The sequence below is a fragment of the Oncorhynchus mykiss genome, chromosome 10, assembly GCF_057628025.1.
Source record: "Oncorhynchus mykiss isolate SJ-2025 chromosome 10, ASM5762802v1, whole genome shotgun sequence".
Lineage (NCBI taxonomy): Eukaryota > Metazoa > Chordata > Actinopteri > Salmoniformes > Salmonidae > Oncorhynchus > Oncorhynchus mykiss.
The window spans coordinates 49,237,075-49,255,766 of NC_143031.1; the positions used below are offsets into that span (position 1 = coordinate 49,237,075).

The following is an 18,692-nucleotide window of genomic DNA, read 5'->3' on the forward strand; positions in this document are numbered from 1 at the left end:
CCCCCCGCCACACATTCTGAAATTGCATTTTTGTCCCCCACCAGTTTTATAATTGCACTGTGATACACAAAGTCTGTCCTCGGGTTGCAACACTCACTACCGAGTTCCAAACTGCCTCCGGAAGCAACGTCAACACAAGAGCTGTTCGTCGAGAGCCTCATGAAATGGGTTTCCATGGCCCGAGCAGCCATACACAAGGCTAAGATCACCATGCGCAATGCTTATGCTTCGGCCGGAGTGGTGTAAAGCTTGCTGCCATTGGACTCTGGAGCAGTGGAAACGTGTTCTCTGGAGCGATGAATCACGCTTCACCATCTGGCAGTCCGACGGAGGAATCTGGGTTTGGCGGATGCTAGAAGAACGCTACCTACCTGAATGCATAGTGCCAACTGTAAAGTTTGGTGGAGGAGGAATAATGATCTGGGGCTGTTTTTCATTGTTAGTTCCAGTGAAGGGGAATCTTAACACTACAGCATACATTCTAGACGATTCTGTGCTTCCAACTTTGTGGCAAAAGTTTGGGGAAGGCCCTTTCCTGTTAATTCATGACAATGCCCCCGTGCACAAAGCGAGGACGATACAGAAATGGTTTGTCGAGATCGGTGTGAGAGAACTTGACTGGCCTGTACAGAGCCCTGACTTCAACCCCATCGAACACCTTTGGGATGAATTGGAACTCCCACTGCAAGCCAGGCCTAATCGACCAACATCTGTGCCCAACCTCACTAATGCTTTTGCGGCTGAATGGAAGTCCCTGCAGCAATGTTCCAACATCTAGTGGAGAGCCTTCCCATAAGATTGGAGACTGTTATAGCAGCAAAGGGGACCAACTTCATATTAATGCCCCAGATTTTGGAATGAGATGTTTGATGAGCAGGTGTCCGCATACCTTTGGTCAAGTAGTGTATGTTAGAATGCCTAGTCATGTTCATATAATGTCAGACGTAAATTACTGCAGTTTAAGACCATCACTGGAAGTAGTGTATGTTAGAATGCCTAGTCATGTTCATATAATGTCAGACGTAAATTACTGCAGTTTTAGACCATCACTGGAACATACTATATACCAGTTAAACCGAATATCATGCACTCAGAAATGTAATTCCTCTGCTGAAGATGTAAAACACAAATGTTATGGTCTTGTGAATGCTGGCTGAATTCTGGCATAGATTATGTCCTTTTATCTCAGCATGTCTACAGATTCTCCCTGTTTTTGTTTGCTTTGAAATGTTGATAATGGAGACAGAAGAAACTGTGTAATCTAGCATTTATTGTGGCTAAGAAATGCATTGCCATTAATTGGAAGGTTTATCCTCCCACAATGTCACAATGGATGGCAGAAATGTCAAGTTATGTATCACTAGATTTGATTTAGTACAAGATTAAGGGTATACTATGCAACTTTCATAAGGTCTGGATTCCTCATATAGAATACTGTACGACAAAAGGAGTCTGTATTGAAAACATGTCCACGTCAGGGGAGATACCTATTGCTAGCTGCTGGGCTGCTCAATCCTGGCCCTGGGGGTCTGCCATACTCTTCGTTGTCACTCTGGCCTTGGCCTAACACACCTGAAACCAATAATGAGTGTTTCACTAAGCCATGGACCGCTAGGGGCAGGATGTGGTGACCCATCTATATTGTGTGCAAGTAAAAATAGCTCTACAGTACTATTAGGCCTTTGATATGAATTATATGGAGGATATACTGTTTCTGTGTGTTAATGTGTAGGAGGTGTATGTATGTGTGTTTTTACCCAACTTTTGATTTCCAAACCTTTCCCTCGAAACATAAAAAAGAAAAAAGATGGGAAGGAAGTTGTGTTGGGGAGAGAGTTGAGTCATTGGCTAGATTGGTGGGGGCCGGGCGTACAAGTGGCTCTGGCTGGCTGGGCGGTCTGGATGAAATTTGATATAGATAATGTCTTAACAAAGACAATGAAAAGTTAAGTAATGGTCTCTTACCTAGTTTGATGACAGTGGGCATTTTGGTAACTTTTTGTTGTTCTAAATATAAATGGCTAGAAGGGCTATGGGTCATATTAGATTGTGTAGAAATTCAGGAAATTAGCTTTAGATGCCCCTAAAATGGGAGGACCCTCAGACTCCCTGCAAAAAGTTATGTTTATGTCCCCCTCACTTCTAAAACCAAAGTTGCACCCCTGTAGAAAAGTGTTCTCTTTACAGGCCAATGTTGTCAACATACCAGTGTCAAAATTTTATTTTTCCATTATCGGTAAAAAAAAATAATATTAAACCATATTTTTTAAAATTTGTTTTAAAAAAGTACTTATTGCATTTTCTTTTTGTCACAATAACATTGGCCATTGCTTAAATTACATTTTTCAATCCACATTGCAGTTTTGAAATGTGGGTTTTTATTTTGAAAGTTTCGTCATTACCATACGAACATGACGTCATCATTTGTGCTTGTGCCAGAATACTAGATAGAAAAAACATTTTCAAAACGACCAACGGGCGTGGGGAGTCAACTCAGCTTCCATCTGTCATCCATTAAAAAAAAAGAGAATTTGGAGGATTTTGACCAGAACATATATAGCTACACAAATCTAATTTATTACGTTTAAAAAATGGCAGATCCGACGACACAGTCTGCCCAGATTTCGTGCGCTATGAACGCTTCATCGACCAAAGAATCCACATATTACGGTAGGACGTTATTTTCTAAAGCGTTTTTGTGTTGAATGCAAACATTTTGACTTAGTTCGAGATCAGTTCAACCACCCTTGTGTATATATCGATGCAAGTTCGAACAATTGACGTGCGGGAAGATTTACTCGTTTGACCTGACAGCAAGCTGGCTGACCTAGCAGCTAGCTAACGTTAGCAATGTCACAACAGGACACACATGTTGGCTAACTAAGTAGAATACAATAAATACATCAATAAATAACTAGCTATAGATAACGCCCTCTATTTATTTTAGCAGTGTTGCGAAATGCCAAATACCATAAATAATGGGACCGTTTGAGACCAAAGAAAGCCTTTGTATGTTCGAGTAGCTGACGACAATAGGTCGTTTGTTCACTCAGCTGATCTCTGATCTCTTAACTATGTAAGGTAACAATTGTATTTTCAACGTGTTGCAAGCTAACTAATACGCTACCTACTTACTGAGGCTAAAGCTGCAAGCTTATTCAAATAAAATATTACTTTAACATTTAGCTAAAAGACTACGAAGACTCTTAACGTTATACTGCCACATTCAGGAGACTCCTATGGATACATGAGAGATGCCTAACTAGATTGGGAAGAGCACACGCCCCTATTCGAATGTTTCTAATAATCAACCTGGCTAAAATTGGATGAGCAGAAGCATGGCTACCAGCCTTTTGCTTTCAATAATCAAAACCAACCTTGTCAGGTCAGTTATTTCCTGTGTGGAAATAAGGATGCATTCCCTGTTCTGGTTGTTAGGCCACCTTTGTTATACCAGTCACCTTTAGTTGTGTACAAGATCATCACTTATTACATGTAGGTGAAATATGTAATGGATGTAGCCTAGTCCTTTCTGAACTGGCATCATATTCACAGGGGGAGGGGCCTTTTAATTGTTTCTATTTATTTCACCTTTATTTAACCAGGTAGGCCAGTTGAGAACTTGTTCTCATTTACAACTGCGACCTGACCAAGATAAAGCAAAGCAGTGTGACAAAAACAACAGAGCTACAAATGGGATAAACAAGCGTACAGTCATTAACACAATAGAAAAATATATGTACAGTGTGTGCAAATGTAGTAAGATTAGGGAGGTAAGGCAAATAGTCCGTAGTGGTGAAATAATTACAATTTAGCATTAACACTGGAGTGATAGATGTGCAGATGATGTGCAAGTAGAGATACTGGGGTGCAAGAGAGCAAAATAAATAACAATATGGGGATGCGGTAGTTGGCTGGGCTATTTACAGATGGGCTGTGTACAGGTGCAGTGATCGGTAAGCTGCTCTGACAGCTGATGCTTAAAGTTAGCGAGGGAGATACAAGTCTCCAGCTTCAGTGATTGTTCAATGTTTAATAAAAAAATTTTTAAAAATTGCAATTTGTTCAAGTTATTGGCAGCAGAGAACTGGAAAGAAAGGTGGCGAAAGGAGGAGTTGGCTTTGGGGATGACCTGTGAAATATACCCGCTGGAGCGCGTGCTACGGGTGGGTGCTGCTATGGTGACCAGTGAGCTGCGATAAGGCAGGGCCGAAGTCAAATATCTATAGGATAGTCAGTTTTACAAGGGTTTGTTTGCCAGTGTGAGTGAAGGATGCTTTGTTGTGAAATAGGAAGCCGATTCTAGATTTAATTTTGGATTGGAGATGCTTAATGTGAGTCTGGAAGGAGATTTTACAGTCTAACCAGACACCTAGGTATTTGTAGTTGTCCACATATTCTAAGTCAGAACCATCCAGAGTAGTGATGCTGGATGGGCGGGCAGGTGTGGGCAGTGATTGGTTGAAGAGCATGCATTTAGTTTTACTTGCATTTAAGAGCAGTTGGAGGCCACGGAAGGAGAGTTATATGGAATTTAAGCTCATCTGGAGGTTAGTTAACACAGTGTCCAAAGAAGGGCCAGAAATATACAGAATGGTGTCTGCGTAGAGGTGGATCAGAGAATCACCAGCAGCAAGAACGACATCATTGATGTATACAGAGAAGAGTCGGCCGGAGAATTGAACCCTGTGGCACCCCCATAGACTGCCAGAGGTCTGGATAACAGGCCCTCCAATTTGACACACTGAACTCTGTCTGAGAAGTAGTTGGTGAACCAGGCGAGGCAGTCATTTGAGAAACCAAGGCTGTTGAGACTGCCGATAAGAATGTGGTGATTGACAGAGTCGAAAGCCTTGGCCAGGTCATTGAATACATCTGCACAGTATTGTCTCTCATCGATGGCGGTTATGATATCGTTTAGGACCTTGAGCGTGGCTGAGATGCACCCATGACCAGCTCGGAAACCAGATTGCGGTGGGTACGGTGGGATTCGAAATAGCCGGTGATCTGTTTGTTAACTTGGCTTTCGAAGATTTTAGAAAGGCAGGGTAGGATATAGGTCTGTATCAGTTTGGGTCTAGAGTGTCTCCTCCTTTGAAGAGGGGGATGACCGCGGCAGCTTTCCAATCTTTGGGGATCTCAGACGATAGGTTGAACAGGCTAGTAATAGGGGTTGCAACAATTTTGGCAGATAATTTTAGTGAGGGTTCAGATTTTCTATCCCAGCTGATTTGTAGGGGTCCAGATTTTGCAGCTCTTTCAGAACATCACCTATCTGGATTTGGGTGAAGGATAAATGGGGAGGCTTGGGCAAGTTGCTGTGGGGGGTGCAGGGCTGTTGACTGTGGTAGGGGTAGCCAGGTGAAAAGCATGGCCAGCTGTAGAAAAATGTTTATTGAAATTATCAATTATCGTGGATTTATCAGTGGTGACAGTGTTTCCTAGCCTCAGTGCAGTGGGCAGCTGGGAGGAGGCCTAACGTCCCTGAAAAGTTGTATATCGCGGGGGCTATTCGATGCTAATGCAGTACACAACAGGATGTTTTTGGGCTGGTCAAGGGCAGTCAGGTCTGAAGTGAACCAAGGGCTATATCTGTTCCTGGTTCAATTTGAATGGGGCATGCTTATTTAAAATGGTGAGGAAAGCACTTAAAGAATAACCAGGCATCCTTTACTGATGGAGTGAGGTCAGGATACCCAGGCCAGGTCGATTAGAAAGGCCTGCTCGCTGAAGTGTTTTCGGGAGCGTTTGACAGTGATAAGTGGTGGTCGTTTGACCGCAGGCAGTGAGGTTGAGATACTGGTTGAAGACAGCAGAGGTGTATTTAGAGGGCAGGTTGGTTAGGATGATATCTATGATGAGGGTGCCCGTGTTTACAGATTTGGGGTTGTACCTGGTAAGTTCATTGATCATTTGTGTGAGATTGATGGCATCAAGCTTAGTTTGTAGGATGGCGGGGATGTTAAGAATGTCCCAGTTTAGGTCACCTAACAGCACGAGCTCTGAAGATAGATGGGGGGGGGGGGGGCAATCAATTCACATATGGTGTCCAGGGCACAGCTGGGGGCAGAAGGTGGTCTATAGCAAGTGGCAATGGTGAGAGACTTGTTTCTGGAAAGGTGGATTTAGAAGTAGAAGCTCGAATTGTTTGGGCACAGACCTCTGCAGGCTCTCGCTGCAGTAGATTGCAACTCCGCCCCCTTTGACTGTTCTATCTTATCAGAAAATGTTATAGTTAGGGATGGAAATTTCAGGGTTTTTGGTGGTCTTCCTAAACCAGGATTCAGACACGGCTAGGACATCCGGGTTGGCAGTGTGCGCTAAAACATTGAACAAACAAACTTGGGGAGGAGGCTTCAAATGTTAACATGCATGAAACCAAGGCTTTTACGGTTACAGAAGTCAACAAATGAGAGCGCCTGGGGAATGGGAGTGGAGCTAGGCACTGCAGGGCCTGGATTAACCTCTACATCAACAGAGGAGGAGTGGGATAAGGGTACGGCTAAAGGCTATAAGAACTGGTCGTCTAGTACTTTCGAAACGGAGTAAAAGCAGCATAGATTCAAAGCATAATGTACAGACAAAGGTATGGTATGATGTGAATACAGTGGAGGTTAACCTATGCATTGAGTGACGATGAGAGATATTGTCTCTAGAAACATAATTTAAACCAGGTGAGGTCACTGCATGTGTGGGAGGTGGAACTAAAGGAGGCGAGGAGAAGGAGGAGGAGGAGATGCACTGCAGTACTTAATGCAGCTGGTGGCCACACCAGATACGGACTTACTTTTGATTTTGACCCCCCCCCCTTGTTTAGGGACACATTATACAATTTATGTTAGTCACATGTCTGTGGAACTTGTTCAGTTTGTCTGCTGTTTAATCTTGTTATGCTCATACAAATATTTACACATGTTAAGTTTTCTGAAAATACAGTTGACAGTGAGGATTTTATTTTGCAGAGTTATATATATATATATATATATATATATATATATATATATATATATATATATATATATATATATATATATATATATATATATATATATATATATATATAAAAATTCTTTGCTTTCAATTTGACATGATCCTATGAACTTCATGTTGGTGCTCAGGGTCCTTTTTAACCTCTAGGGTACGTGGGACGGTAGCATCCCACCTGGCCAACATCCAGTGAAATTGCAGAGCGCGAAATTCCAAAATGCTACGTTCAAATATTTAACATTCTTGAAAATATGTTACACATCAAAATAAAGCTAAACTTCTTGTTAATCCAGCCGCCGTGTCAGATTTTAAAAAGGCTTTACGGCGAAAGCAAACCATGCGATTACCTGAGGACAGCACCCCGCATACAAACACATGAAAATCATATTTCAACCAGGCAGGTGCGACACAAATGTCAGAAATAGTGATATAAAAAATGCCTTACCTTTGATCTTCTTCTGTTGGCACTCAAAGGTCCCAGTTACATCACAAATGGTTGTTTTGTTCAATAATGTCCTTCTTTATATCCATAAAAACTGTTTAGCTGGTGTGCTTCAGTCAATAATCCACTGTTTCCCTCCATCAAAATGCATACAAAATGAATCCCAAACATAACTAATAAACTTTTCCAAACAAGCAAGTCAAACAGCGTTTATAATCAAAACTTGGGTATCCTAATACGCAAATAAACAATCAAATTTAAGACGGAGAATAGTATGTTCATTACCGGAGAAAAATGAGAACACGCTTTCCTCCACACGCTTGGAAACATTACAGCCAAAATGGGAGCCACCTAGAAAAACGACACTTTCTGGGTCATTTAAAAAATAAAAAAAACAGCCTGAAACTCTTTCTAAAGACTGACATCTAGTGGAAGCCCTAGGAACTGCAGGTTGGGAGCACTTGGGCTTATAATTAGTACTAGCCATTGAAAATAATGAATGGGCTGAATGGGTTTTTTGGGGGATGGTTTGTCCTCTGGGTTTCGCCTGCCATAGCAGTTATGTTATACTCACATACATCATTTTAACAGTTTTAGAAACGTTTGTGTTTTCTATCTAAATCTACCAATTATATGCATATCCTAGCTTCTGGGCCTGAGTAGTAGGCAGTTTGCTTTGGGCACGCTTTTCATCCGGATGTCAAAATACTGCCCCCTACCCCAGAGAGGTTAATGAAAATGCCCATTATATAAATGAGATCTGTGATCGTCCAACCGTCAGGATTGGCTTGATAATTAATCCTGTTCCCTCCTGTTTGTCCCTCGTCCTTCTTCAAGTGATGGAGCTGGTGTACTGGCGGGACCCAAAGAAATCTGCGGTGGCCTTTGGCATGTCCCTGCTGGTCCTTCTGTCCCTGGCTACCTTCAGCGTCATCAGTGTGGTCTCCTACATGCTGCTGGCACTGCTCTGTGTCACAATCACCTTCCGCGTCTACAAGTCTGTCATTCAGGCAGTGCAGAAGTCTGAAGAGGGCCACCCCTTCAAGTACGACAGCTCAGTTTGGGATATGATGGGAGAACAAGGATATATTGTTAGTGTACTTAGTAGTACACAAGGCACATTGAACTTTACCCCTTGGAGTCATTGTCTGATTTGAGTCGTTGTAGTTTAAGCTTAGTTTTGTTTTTTTGGTGATGATGGTAAATCTTTGTCTCCCTCAGGGCTCTGATGGAGAAGGACCTGACCGTTCAGCCTGAGATTTTGCGAAAATATGTGGATGTGTGTCTGACCTATGTGAATCTTGCCATCACACAGGCCAGGCACCTGCTGCTGGTGGAGGACCTGGTGGACTCGCTGAAGGTACTTGCTTAAGATCTCACTCTTGAATAACTATCTGGCATTAATGGCCACATGTACTCTTAAGTCTACCCGATACAACCAGAAGAGGACTAGGCACTAGAGGTCGACTGATTATGATTTTTCAACGCCGATACTGATTTATTGGAGGATTTTTTTAAAAATCGGACAATTTAAAAAAATAAAAAAATTGATTTTTTTTATATATATTTATATTTACAGTTGAAGTTGGAAGTTTACTTACATTTAAACTCAGTTTTTCACAATTCCTGACATTTAATCCTGGTAAAAATCCCAGTCTTAGGTCAGTTAGGATCACCACTTTATTTTAAGAATGTGAAATGTCAGAATGATTTATTTCAGTTATTTCTTTCATCACATTCCCAGTGGGTCAGAAGTGTACATACCCTCAATTAGTATTTGGTAGCATGGCCTTTACATTGTTTAACTTGGGTCAAATGTTTCGGTTAGCCTTCCACAGGTTTCCCACAATAAGTTGTGTGAATTTTGGCCCATTCCTCCTGACAAAACTATAGTTTGTTAACAAGAAATTTGTGGAGTTATTGAAAAACAAGTTTTTTTTTATTTTTTATGACCAACCTAAGTGTATGTAAACTTCCTACTTCAACTGTATATATTTGTAATAATGACAATTACAACAATACTGAATGAGCAATGAACACTTATTTTAACTTAATATAATACAGAACTAAAAATATATTTGGTCTCAAATAAATAATGACATGTTCAATTTGGTTTAAATAATGCAAAAACACAGTGTTGGAGAAGTAAAAGTGCAATATGTGCCATGTAAAAAAGCTAACGTTTAAGTTCCTTGCTCAGAACATGAGAACATATGAAAGCTGGTGGTTCAATATTCCCAGTTAAGAAGTTGTAGTTATTATAGGAATTGTGATGCATCGACTATTTCGCTCTATACCATTTTGTATTTCATATACCTTTGACCTTTGGGTGTTCTTATAGGCACTTTAGTATTGCCAGCCTAATCTCGGGAGTTGATAGGCTTGAAGTCATAAACAGCTCTGTGCTTCAAGCATTGCTAAGAGCTGCTGGCAAGCGCAGTAAAGTGCTGTTTGAATGAATGCTTACAAGCCTGCTGCAGCCTTTCACCGCTCAGTCAGACTGCTCTATCAAATTATAGACCTAATTATAATATAATAATCACAGAAATATGAGCCATTGGTCATTAATATGGTCAAATCTGGAAACTATCATTTCGAAAACAAAACGTTTATTCTTTCAGTGAAATGCGGAACCGTTCCTTATTTTATAGAACAGGTGGCAGCCCTAAGTCTAAGTATTGCTGTTACATTGCAGAACCTTCAATGTTATGTCATAATTATGTAAAATTCTGGCAAATTTGTTCACAGTTCGCAACGAGCCAGGTGTCCCAAACTGTTGCATATACCCTGACACTGCTTGCACTGAACCCAAAAGTGACACAATTTCCCTAGTTAATATTGCCTGCTAACAGGAATTTATTTTAACTAAATATGCAGGCTTAAAAAATATATACTTCTGTATATTGATTTTAAGAAAGGCATTGATGCTTATGGTTAGGTACAATTGTGCAAAGATTGTGCTTTTTTTCGTTTGGTGAAGTTGTCTGTGATTCAATAACTTAACAGGCACCGCATTGATTATATCCAACACAGGACAAGCTAGTTAACCTGGTAATATCAACTATGTGTAGTTAACTAGTGATTATGTGAAGATTTATAGTTTTTTTATAAGATATGTTTAATGCTCGCTAGCAACTTAACTTGGCTCCTTGCAGCCACAAGGTCCTTTTGACGCTGCACTCGCGTAACAGGTTGTCAGCCTGCCACGCCGTTTCCTCATGGATTGCAATGTAATCGCCGTCCAAAAAGGCCAATTACCGATTTGTTATGAACTTGAAATCGACCCTAATTAATCGACCACGTCGACCTCTGCTAGGCAACCCTTGGAGCCTGATTCCTCTCTAGGTTTCTTCCTAGGTTTCTGTCTTTTTCTAGCCATACTTCTGCCTCTGCATTGCTTGCTCTTTTGAGTTTTTAGGCTGGGTGTCTGTAAAGCAGACTGCTGACGTAAAAAGGGCTTTAAAGGGGGGGTTCTAAGATTACATATGGAATTGTTTTAAGATTGTCATACTATGGCTTATTTAGCTATTTGATTTTAAATTGTAGAACCCCTTTAGGTATCACTTGTGGGAGTCGTAGAGTAAAACCGAAACCACCGTCATGTTCGTGAGAGTCTCCCCTTTCCATAGTGGTCATAATAAATCAACCTGTTTTGGTGAGAAGATCGATTTTCGGGATGTCTCATGGTCTGACAAACACCGCTCTAGCTCTGCCACCTTTCACCACAGATGCGGAAGTGTGACATCGACGGATGTGGTGGATTGAGACGCGTCCAATGCCAAAAACATATCTAGTTTAAACTGATGGATTTTGATGGGGATTTTTTAAATGTTGCAATCTGTGACTCTAGGGGGTTAAAATACATTTGATTGATTTTGTGTGTGTTCATCGGCTATAGGCTACTGCGGTCTAGGATATTTCCAATGCTATGGCCTTTAAAGATGCACTATGCAGAAATCGCTCAGCCATTTCCTAGTTGCTGAAATTGTAATATTTCAGTTTGTGACAAAACAAGCAGTCATTGTGTAGAGAATCTTTGTACCATCTAATCTGCTGTGAAATGTATTTTCCGTAACCAAAAATATTGTATTTTCAGCTGTTTGAAGCTGGTGTACAAAACCGAAAGCAAAAGACGCAAAAAGGAAACTTAAGCATAGAAATAGCGTAGATGGAACAGATCTACCACTTCTTACACTTGCTTTCAATGAGAATGAAATATCTATAACCCACATTTCTATGTGAATTTGGTTAGGTCGCCTAAAAAGTTACATACTGTAGCTTTAATTGGATTTAAACGATTATTTCTAGCAGTGCTTGATAAACTATTCTGTCATGCATGTATAGCAAGGGGAGTAGTTTTGGAACTTGTGAGTCTGTCAGTCTAGCTTTGTCTAGACTGAATGGCAATATACTTTCTTTATGGATTTATTTTGACTGTAGGAAAAAAATGGTTGTAAATAGGGCTCATAATTGTTCAAAAAAATGTTGCATGCCTTAAGAGTCTTTGTCCATATACACTGTGGTCACCTTCTGTGCCGTTGGTGATATGTTTTCACAACACTGAAGTCCACACTATTGTGCATTGAAACGGCTGGCTAATAAAGCCTGAAAAGCCGTCATGTGATGAGGACTGGCAGAGAGAGAAATACCTGGCTGATGTTCAAATTAGGGATTAAGAGTTTATCAGATGAAGAAAGGAGTGGATTACACAGCTGAAGGCAGCCAGTGTGTGGTATCCTAACAAGTTTTAATAAAGGCTACATATTATGGGATGCTTGTTATATTTTCCTTTTTTTCCCAAACAGATAAAAAAAACATGAGCTGGCGCACACCCAGAATAATAGTTTGTGTGGAGGTGCTGACTAACGGCGAATAAACTCCCAGCAATTTAATGGGTATTTACCAATGTTTCGGCATCACTGTGTTTAAACATGGAGTGAACGACTTCCTTTATTTTCATAGTTTAACCTTTTTTTTCCCCAAACACACACAGTTAGAATTTCGATGATAATTACATCGATTGTGGCCAAGGAAAATGCAGCCCTTATGCTTGTCAGGGCATTCAGCGGTATAGTGTGGTGGTGGTCTAAAATGTGCTGGTCCCTCTGTTGCAGCTGGCTGGTTTCATGTGGCTGCTGACTTATGTGGGCGCTGTCTTCAATGGCATCACTATCCTGATACTGAGTAAGACACTCCAGTCTTTGATTTTATGTCTAATGTCCCAAAACAGTGTGGTGCACCCAGTCACTTAGACACGTTATGATAGTCTGTTTTTTAGTATTCTCTAGGAACCTAGACTTATCATGGTTTTTTTTCATTCAACTATTGGGATTGTTGTTTTTATGTATCTGCAGTCCTGCCTAAAATGTTGTCCCTTATGGGATAAAGTATTTTTAATTGAAACAATCAGACCTGTGTTTACATTGGGGGGGGGGGTCTGAATGGTGTATAGTAGACATGGTTTAAGTTGCCTCGTGAGATCCTGTGCAGTACTGCTGTAATAAATTGCTCTTTTAATCGGGTTGATAGTTTAACACAACGCTATTCATTGAATACTATCATGTTAGAGGTGTGTCCAACGCTACACTACATGGCCAAAAGTATGTACAATTGTGGATACCATTTTCAAATGAGTGGATTTGGCTATTTCAGCCACACCCGTTGTTGACAAGTGTATAAAATCAAGCACACAGCCATGCTATCTCCATAGATACACATTGGCAGTAGAATGGCCTGTTCTGATGGGCTCAGTGACTTTCAATGTGGCATCGTCATCGGATGCCACCTTTCTAGCAAGCCAGATCCTCAAATTTCTGCCCTGATAGAGCTGCCCCGGTCAACTGTAAGTGCTGTTATTGTGAAATGGAATCATCTAGTAGCAACAACGACTCAGCCATGAAATGTTAGGCCACACAAGCTGTACAGTCGTGGCCAAAAGTTGAGAATGACACAAATATTAATTTTCAGTCTGCTGCCTCAGTTTGTATGATGGCAATTTGCATATACTCCAGAATATTATGAAGAGATGAATTGCAGTTAATTGCAAAGTCCCTCTTTGCCATGCAAATGAACTAAATCCCCCAAAAACATTTCAGTGATTCTCGTTAACCTCTCTGGGATATTCGGGACGGTAGCGTCCCACCTCAACAACAGCCAGTGAAAGCGCAGGGCGCCAAATTCATAACAAATCTCATAATTAAAATTCCTCAGGCATACAAGTATTTTACACAATTTAAGATAAAATTCTCGTTAATCCAGCCACAGTGTCTGCTTTCAAAAAGGCTTTACGGCGAAAGCACACCAAATGATTGTTAGGTAAGCGCCTAGTCACAGAAAAACACAGCCATTTTTCCAGCCAAAGAGAGGAGTCACAAAAAGCAGAAATATAAATAAAATTAATCACTAACCTTTGATGATCATCAGATGACACTCATAGGACTTCATGTTACACAATACATGTGTGTTTTGTTCGATAAAGTTCATATTTATATCCAAAAATCTTGAGTTTACATTGGTCGCGTTATGGACAGTAGCTCCAAAACATCCGGTGATTTTGCAGAGAGCCACATCAATTTACAGAAATACTCATCATAAATGTTGATGAAAATACAAGTGTTATACATGGAACTTTAGATAAATGTCTCCTTAATGCAACCGCTGTGTCAGACTTCAAAAAAAGCTTTACCGAAAAAGCACACCATGCAATAATCTTAGTACAGCGCTCAGACACAAAAACCAGCCATATAGATACCCGCCATGTTGAGTCAACGGAAGTCAGAAATAGCATTATAAATATTCACGTACCTTTGATCTTCATCAGTATGCACTCCCAGGAATCCCAATTCCACAATACATTTTTGATTTGTTCGATAAAGTCCCTCATTTATGTCCAAATACATCGTTTTTATTTGCGTGTTTAGTACACAATCCAAACTCACGACGCGCAGGCAAGTCCATGCGAAAGTTCAGACAGTTATTACAGTTCGTAGAAACATGTCAAACGAAGTATAGAATCAATCTTTAGGACTTTTTATCATAAATCTTCAATAATGTTCCCAACCGGAGAATTCCTTTGTATGTAGAATTGCAATGGAACGCAAGCTAACTCCCTATCACGTATCGCGTGGTCAGCTCATGGCACTCTGCCAGACCTCGGACTCAATCCACTCTCATTCTCCCCCACTTCACAGTAGAAGCCTCAAACAAGGATCTAAAGACTCTTGACATCTAGTGGAAGCCTTAGGAAGTGCAATATGACCCCATAGACAATGAGTTGAAAAACTACAAACCTCAGATTTCCCACTTCCTGGTTGGATTTTTTTCTCAGGTTTTTGCCTGCCATATGAGTTCTGTTATACTCAGACATCATTCAAACAGTTTTTTCCTTCCAAATCTACTAATAATATGCATATATTAGCAACTGGGCCTGAGTAGCAGGCAGTACTCTGGACACTTTATTCATCCAAGCTGCTCAATACTGCCCCCCAGTCCCAAAGAAGTTAACACGGGTGTGAGTGTTGACGAGGACAAGACTGGAGATCACTCTGTCATGCTGATTGAGTTCGAATAACAGACTGGAAGCTTCAAAAGGAGGGTGGTACTTGGAATCATTGTTCTTCCTCTGTCAACCATGGTTACCTGCAAGGAAAGACGTGCCGTCATCATTGCTTTGCACAAAGAGGGCTTCACAGGCAAAGATATTGCTGCCAGTAAGATTGCACCTTCAACCATTTATCGGATCATCAAGGACTTCAAGGAGAGGGGGTTCAATTGTTCTGAAGAGTGCTTCAGGGCACCCAAGGAAGTCGAGCAAGCTCCAGGACCGTCTCCTAAAGTTCATTCAGCTGCGGGATCGGGGCACCACCAGTACAGAACTTGCTCAGGAATGGCAGCAGGCAGGTGCGAGTGCATCTGCACGCTCAGTGAGGCAAAGACTTTTAGAGGATGGCCTGGTGTCAAGAAGGGCAGCAAAGAAGCCACTTCTCTCCAGGTAAAACATCAGGGACAGACTGATATTCTGCAAAAGGTACAGGGATTGGACTGCTGAGGACTGAGATTTTCTGATGAATCCCCTTCCCGATTGTTTGGTGTCCGGAGAAGACAAGGGGAGAGCTACCATCAGTCCTGTCTCATCCTGAGACCATTCATGTGTGGGGTTGCTTCTTAGCCAAGGGAGTGGCCTCACTCACAATTTTGCCTAAGAACACAGCCATGACTAAAGAATGGTACCAACACATCCTCCGAGAGCAACTTCTCCCAACCATCCAGGAACAGTTTGGTAAAGGACAATGCCTTTTCCAGCATGATGGAGCACCTATCCATAAGGCAAAAGTGATAACTCACATGGAACCCAAACCTGACTGCGCACTTCCGCTATCGTGCATACATTTTATTTTGTCCCCCTGCACCAAACGCGATCACGACACGCAGGTTAAAATATCAAAACAAACTCAACCAATGACATTCGTTTGGGAACAGGTCAAAAAGCATTACACTTATGGCAATTTAGCTAGTTAGCTTGCACTTGCTAGCTAATTTGCCCTATTTAGCTAGCTTGCTGTTACTAGCAAATTTGTCCTGGGATATAAACATCAGGTTGTTCTTTTACCTGAAATGCACAAGGTCCTCTACTCCGACAATTAATCCACACACAAAAACGGTCAACCGAATCGTTTCTAGTAATCTCTCCTCCTTCCAGGCCTTTTCATTTAACTTATATGGTGATTGGCATCTAAAATGTCATAGTATTACCACGACAACCGGCAACAGTTCATCTTTCAATCACCCACGTGGGTATAACCAATGAGGAGATGGCACGTGGGTACCTGCTTCTATAAACCAATGAGGAGATGGGAGAGGCAGGACTTGCAGCGCGATCTGCGTCAGAAATAGGAATGACTTCTATTTTAGCCCTTGGCAACGCAGACACTCGTTGACGCGCGCAATAAATGAATAATTTAGATTCCTAAAAAAATAAATGCTACGCTCACACACTCGACACGAGCGGTGTAGTCGGGGTATAAGTGGCTCGGGGAACAAGACATCGATATTTTGGGTCCATGGCCAGGAAACTCCCCAGACCTTAATCCCATTGAGAACTTGTGGTCAATCCTCAAGAGGTGGGTGGACAAACCAAAACCCACAAATACTGATGAACTCCAAGCATTGCTTATGCAAGAATGGGCTGCCATCAGTGTGGCCCAGAAGTTAATTGACAGCATGCCAGGGTGGATTGCAGAGGTCTTGAAAAAGAAGGGTCAACACTGCAAATATTGACTCTTTGCATAAACTTCATGTAATTGTCAATAAAAGCCGTTGACACTTATGAAATGCTTGTAATTATACTTCGGTATTCCATAGTAACATCTGACAATATATCTAAAGACACTGAAGCAGCAAACTTTGGAAATAAATATTTGTGTCATTCTCAAAACCTTTGGCCACGACTGTAGACAATTCTGTGCTTCCAACTGTGGCAACAGTTCGGGGGGGGAACACCCTTTCCTGTTTCAGTATGACAATGCCTCTGTGCACAAAGCGAGGCCCATACAGAAATTGTTTGTTGAGATAGGTGTGGAAGACTGGCCTGTACAAGAGCCCTGAACTCAACCCCATCGAACACCTTTGTGATGAGTTGGAACGCCAACTGCGAGCCAGGCCTAATCAGTTCCCGACCTCACTAATGCTCTTGTGGCTGAATGGCAGCAAGTTACTGCCGCAATGTTCCAATATATAGTGGAAAGCGTTCCCAGAAGAGTGGAGGCTGTAATAGCAGCACAGGGGGGACCAACTCCATATTAATGCCCATGATTTTGGAATTAGATGTTTGACGAGCAGTTGTCCGCATACTTTTGGCCATGTAGTGCATCTGGAAACCTCCTTAGAAATGACATACTTGACCAACGTCCACTCTGTTTCTCATTGACAGCTGATATCATTTTCTTCAGCACGCCTCTGGTTTATGAGAGAAATAAAGTAAGTGTGAATGGAAGCAGTTTTTATTTGGCATACAATTACTAATGTTTGTTGTCAACCTGTGTGCTTGTTGGTTAAAAATGGTTCTCTTTCAGACTCAGATCGATCAATACATTGAACTGATTCGCACCAGAGTTGAAGTCACACTTGCAAAGTAAGGGCATTCTTTTTCTTACCATCAATGTGTAGATAAAGTGAAATCACAGAACACAATTTTCCGTTTTTCGGCAGATCAACTGTCTTGGTGGGACCATTAAAAGGATTTGTCTTTGTCCAGATACAATATGACACCTAATGTATCAGTGTATATAAAGGTGAAAGGCCAGCCACACCAACCTTGTTCTAGTATAGTATTATTCATTTTTTTCCCCATTTCCTTTTCAGGCTTCAAGATAAACTCCCTGGGGCAGTAAAGCGCACCAAAGCAGAGTGACGGTTCATGAACCCTATTCAACAACTAATCTCCCTCACTTCTACTGCAACTCCAGTCCTACACAGCGTCGAACTAGTGGCAGTCATCGCTCAATATTCTATGTACCGTAACTAACTTGCATAGGGTGCAATGCTTGTGTTTTGTTGTTGGAGCCATCCGCATTCGGTACATTCTCTTGATCCTCAAAGACCATGTACTCCTTAACATATGATTCCTGGTTGAACCAGGGGGGGGGTTTAAGTCAGGAGAATCACGGATTCACTTTTAATTATTTCAAGGATACAGAATGGTGTGTAACATCTCTAAAAAGCAAATGTTTGTACTCATCTGTTTTGCGGAGAAAGTTGTTTGTTGTAGTTTTGTACATTTTCACAAAATAAATCATTTTTAATTTATGAAAAAAAGAACTTAAACACTTGGTGTGTGTTTTGTTTTGTGAAGTTTCTGGGGCACTCAACCTTTTCAGCATTGTCTCAGTTCATCCTAAAGACACTTGGTATCTGCACTGCACGGAGTATTTTGTAAGTAATTAATTTAACTTGAAATAAAAATGCTCTCATCAGTCATGATTGAAACTGTTGTGTGTATGAGCTGGGGAAACAGTTAGCAAAGTAAAGGCATACACAGATGTTCCAAACTTTAATATGGCTGTATTAGCATTTGCCCAATTTATTTGCAAAAGAGCAGCCTAAGAGGGTTAGACAAGCAAACATTGATTGCTTAAGTAGGCTACATATGCCACTTCAATTCTTGAATTAAAAAATCCCCCCCCCAAAAAAACGTTTTTCAATGACACTCTGGCACCTTAACCGGAAGACTGGTTTAAGAAGTACAGTATGGTGATGGCACCCCATA

General features: G+C 41.2%; 1 protein-coding gene across 1 annotated transcript; it reads left to right on the forward strand.

Annotated features, from left to right (window-relative positions):
* Window positions 1-2,468: 2,468 nt before the first annotated feature.
* On the forward strand, window positions 2,469-18,371 carry LOC100301687 (reticulon 3). The gene is given in 7 exon segments (NM_001160516.1): window positions 2,469-2,670; window positions 8,267-8,474; window positions 8,651-8,789; window positions 12,544-12,613; window positions 17,358-17,404; window positions 17,500-17,558; window positions 17,789-18,371. Coding segments are annotated over 7 exon segments (651 nt in total). The 5' UTR covers window positions 2,469-2,591; the 3' UTR covers window positions 17,838-18,371.
* Window positions 18,372-18,692: the final 321 nt, after the last annotated feature.